The 4,580-nt window shown below is 53.6% G+C and overlaps 1 protein-coding gene across 1 annotated transcript in view; it reads left to right on the top strand.

Annotated features, from left to right (window-relative positions):
• Window positions 1-4,286: 4,286 nt before the first annotated feature.
• Window positions 4,287-4,580, top strand: part of C2CD4D (C2 calcium dependent domain containing 4D) — a 589-nt gene continuing 295 nt past the window's right edge. The window contains exon 1 of the mRNA XM_077772612.1: window positions 4,287-4,571. Coding sequence (XP_077628738.1) covers window positions 4,344-4,571 — 228 coding nt within the window. The 5' untranslated portion in view covers window positions 4,287-4,343. The remainder of the gene's footprint in view (window positions 4,572-4,580) is intronic.

Here is a 4,580-nt window from a genome sequence, read left to right as displayed (position 1 = left end):
GCCCAACTTCGGCTTAGGTCATGATCTCGAGGTTCATGGGTTGGAGCCCGCATCGGGTTCTGTGCTGACAGCTCAGAGCCTGGAGCCTGTTTTGGATCCTGTGTCTCCCTCTCTCTCTACCCTTCCCCCACCAATGCTCTGTTTCTCTCTGTCTCAATAATAAATTAAAAAACATTAAAAAAAAATTAAATGTTGGCATGCCCAGCACTCCGTCTGACTCTTGAGCCCCAGACCCTTACTCTTTTCTACCTGCCCTTCAAGACTTGTGACCTTAAATTCCATCTTCATTTCTCTTGGTGCCCACATTTATATTTCCAGTCTGGAGCTCTCCTCTGGACTCAGGTTCATAAATCCAACTGCTTGCCCAGTGTCTCCATTTAGATGTCTGGCACACATCTCAAACTTAATGGATCCAAAACTGAGCTCCTAAACTTTCCTCTTCTTGGCAAATGATAACTTTGTTCTTCTAGGTGCTCAGGCCAAAAGCCTTGGGTCGTTCTCTCTCTTTAGATGGAGATGGATCCATTTATTGATTTTATCTTCAGAATAGTTCCAGATCTTGATCCATGTCCCAGTCATCTTGTATAAAGATTATTTCAATAGTCTCTTATCTGGTTTCTCTAATTATGTCTTTATCCCCTTCATTTTGTTCTCAGCAGCCACTGGAACAATTCTTTTAATACATGTCAAGTAATATCGCTCCTCAGCTCATTACAAGTAGAAGCTAGAATTGTCACAGTGGCTATAAGCCCCAGCAATGCCCGGTCCTGTTACCCCTCTGCCACCCTCTCCCCTTCACTCATTGTGTTCCAACTATACTGGCCACTTTGCCTCCGTGAACACTCTAGACATGCTTCTGCCTCAGAGCCTCTCATTGGTGATTCCTTCTGCCTAGAATGCTTTCCCTTCAGATAACCTTCCTCTCTCCTTCCTGTCATTTCTGAAGTGTTCCCTTATCAATGTGGCCATCCCTGACCACCCCATATAAAATCGAGTCCTCCTCTATGATCCTTTCCTACTTTTACTTTCTCCCCAACACTGATTTCCTTCTAATAAACCGTACTATTTTTACCAATTTTTTTTTTTGGTCTATTATCTTTCTTCCTCCAAGAAAGCACCAACTTCAGCTGGCTAGATGTATCTGTTTTCTCATCGTTATATCCTCAAGTTCAGCATAGTACCTGGCACATAGTAGGTAATCAATAACTGATTGAATGAATGGATGAATGAATGAAGCCACAGAATCAGACTTCCCTGAATCCTACCCTACACCTGGGCTTCTTATTACAAAAGCAAGAAATGTCCTATTGTCAAGTCAGATTGAGCTGGGGTTCCTGTTTTCTTGTACTTCGAGCAGAAGTGAGCTGAACTGATACACAGGTATTATCTCACTTAAGCCTCACACCAACTCTGAGAATTAGGTGTGCTCTCTCCATCTTCCAGATGGGAGAAGTGAACCCCAGAGAGATTAAGTTATATGCCAGATTAAGCTAGTAGATGGCAGAGCTGAGACCCTCAACCCATCTGACCGATCCCAAGGCCATGAGTTCTTGACTGCAGCCCTCCATGCAGACCACCCTCCCAAGAAAGGAGCCCAGGGCTGAGCTGAGTCAGGAGCCACGGGACTAGCGGGTCTGGGGTCACCAAGGACTTGCACAAAAGAAGCACTTGCTCTCCCAAAACTCCCAAGTATCAGATGTTAAAATAACCATCTTGTTTCCTGCATTTCACAATTCATCTTGTTGTTGCCGCTTGTGTGTTTCTTGTCTGTCTCTCCCCTTAGAATGCTCCCCATTCTATGTATCCCCAGCACCGGACACAGTGAATGGATGACTGAATTGATTCGGGTATTAATTCTGCTTAATGTCATTAATTCATTCAACAAATCGATTGAGCACCTGCCTGTACTAAGTACTGTCCTCATGATGCTTACCGTCTAGTAAGACACTAAATAAATAATCACATACAAAAATCACAGAGAAAGGGGCACCTGGGTGGCTCAGAGAAGTGTCCGACTTCGGCTCAGGTCATGATCTCACGGTTCCTGGGTTCAAGCCCCGCATTGGGCTCTGTGCTGACAGCTAGCTCAGAGCCTGGAGCCTGCTTCAGATTCTGTGTCTCCCTCTCTCTCTGACCTTCCCCTGCTCATGCTATCTCTCTCAGAAATAAATAAATAAATAAATAAATAATTTTTTAAAATCACAGAGGAAAAAAAAAACAAAAAACTGCGACCAAGGCCAGAAAGGAAAAGTATGGGGCACTGAAAGTATACAACAGAAGCCCCTAATTTATTTATTTTGAGAGAGAGACAGAGAGCCAGCATGGGAGGGCCAGACAGGGGGAGAGAGAGAAAATCCCAAGCAGGCTCCACACTGTCAGTGTAGAGCCCGGTGTGGGGCTTGAACTCATGAACCGTGAGATCATGACTTGAGTTGAAACCAGAGTTGGACGCTCAACCAACTGAACCATGCAGAAGCCCCTGATTTAGCCGGGAGACTGTCAGTGAGGGCCTCCAGATCTGAAGGATGGAAGGGGGTGTGGTCCTAGGAGAGGAAATGGCCTCTGCAAAGATCCTAAGGACTGAATGAGCTGGATGCCTTTGAGAGACTGAGGGATGGTGGGTGCACTGAGGGTCTGGTCTCACCTTGCCAGCGGTGGCCTGTGCTTCCTAGATCTGCCTGCAGGGGAGGGGAAGGAGAGGAGAGGGAGGCATCCTCCATGTTTACAGTTGAACAGCCTTCTGCCAAAGACGGGGGGCACAGGCCAGCTTGAGGTTGGCCCAAGGACGGAACCAGCTTTGCCTCAGTGTCTCTGTGTCCAGACACCTGGACCCTGGTGGCTTTTCCTTAGGCCAGTGTAATTCAGAGAACGAGTCACAGAAAGTCACTCTGTCTGGGAAGCTATTGTGATGGCTCCAGAACAGGAGGGGGGGTGGGGGTGGGGGATATGTCAAAGCAGGATCCCAGCAAGGAGGGCTTTGCAGAGTACCGCGGTTTGTGTGACCAAGGCTACGTGTGGCTTCACCTGGCGGGGCTAGGGTGTAGCCAGTGCAGCACAGGGGGCTGGAGGCCACTGCCCACTGATGCCGGCCTTCTGCCCGCCGCCGCCCCAGGGGGGCGCAGAGGAGGCCGGGGCTCATCGCGGCGAGAAACCTGGAGGAAGGAGTTAAGAAGGACGGGCTGATGACCGTGGAGACAGAGCTCTGTTTATCCAGGAAAAGAGGTCGTACGTAGGCAGCGGAGGCCCCTGCCAGCTCCTCCCAGAAGGACGGGGCTGGGGGAGCAAGCCGGAGAGGAAGCTGCTCCCCTCCGGGCTCTGAACGCCTGCGGGCCAGAAGCCAGGAACCAGCGGCGGCCTACAGGTGAGGCCTGCACCCCGGGCGTCCGACAGAGCCTGCGGCGGGCTCGGACTCCCAGGAGGACGGCCAGAACGTCGCGGTCCCGCGGGCGGGACTCGGGGGTGCGGTGAGCGAGCGGCGGCGGAGCCTCTGAGAGAGCCGCTCTAGGGGTGGCGGAGAATCAATACCTCCTTTGTGCTCGGAGGTTTCCTGGGGAGAAGAGGAGTGGAGCGTGGGAGTGGCGGCCCAACGGCCGGGCCCCGCCCCGCAGACTCGGGATGCGGCGGGGCTGGGAGGCTGNGTGCTCGCAGGACAGCAGCCGGGTGTGCAGCGAGTGTGCTTCTGGCCTGGAGCCACTCGGAAAGAAGAGGGGGGAGCGAGAGGAGGAAGGTGGGGCCAAAGGATGGCTCCTTCTTAGGAGGCTCGCGCCGCCGGGGCGCAGGGAAGGCGGCCAGAGGGGGCGCCGGACAAGACCTTGGAAGAGAGTCTTGAGTATTCGGGACCCGCGAGGGAGAAGGGGAAGAGCCTGCCTAGGGCCTCTGTGCCTCTTCGGGGGAGCAGGATGTACAAGCGGGGTTTGGGATCTGGGTCCGTGTGTGTGTGACTACAGACCTTGTGATGATTAGAGAATGTTCCTCTAATTCTCCTAACAATAGCCTAGAGTTCTTTCTAGGGGGTGTGTTGGGCCTTCTGATCCTTTAGTGAGTGAGCACCGTTAGCACTAATTGCGGAGTCTGTGCATGTGTCCGAGGCCCCCATCTGAAAAATGACTGTCCGGTGTCCTCCATTTCTCCCCAGGCCTCCAGGCTTCGCGGCCTCCTGGTTTTCCCGCCCAGACAGGGGTCCGCGCACTGTAGGCCAAGTGCTTGGCGCACCCGGTGGACGCTCGAAGCGTCACCCACCTCCGGCCCCCTTCTCTCCTCCAAAGACCTCCCCGCCAGGAACGCTGAATTTGCACCCTCTCGGCCTCGCGGAGTTCGGACTTCCGTCATCTTCATCCCACTGCATGTGGCTCTTGGAGAAAGCCGGCTACAGGCCGGGGCCCCCGGAGTCCGGGCCCCGATGGGCACCGTCCAACCTGCTCCCTAAGCGCCGAGGAGCCCGGAGCCCGTCCGCGCGCGCCTGTCCCAACGTCCTCACCCCCGACCGCATCCCGCAGTTCTGCATCCCGCCTCGGCTCCCGGACCCCGGCGGCGCCCAGCCCCCTGCCGGCCGCGGCCTCCCCGCGGCCTGTTCGCTGCCG

Source organism: Crocuta crocuta, unplaced genomic scaffold (genome assembly GCF_008692635.1).
Source record: "Crocuta crocuta isolate KB4526 unplaced genomic scaffold, BGI_CrCroc_1.0 scaffold415, whole genome shotgun sequence".
In the NCBI taxonomy this organism is placed as follows: domain Eukaryota; kingdom Metazoa; phylum Chordata; class Mammalia; order Carnivora; family Hyaenidae; genus Crocuta; species Crocuta crocuta.
The sequence above is the reverse complement of the archived record's forward strand: the minus strand, read 5'-3'. Positions and strand labels throughout refer to the sequence as shown.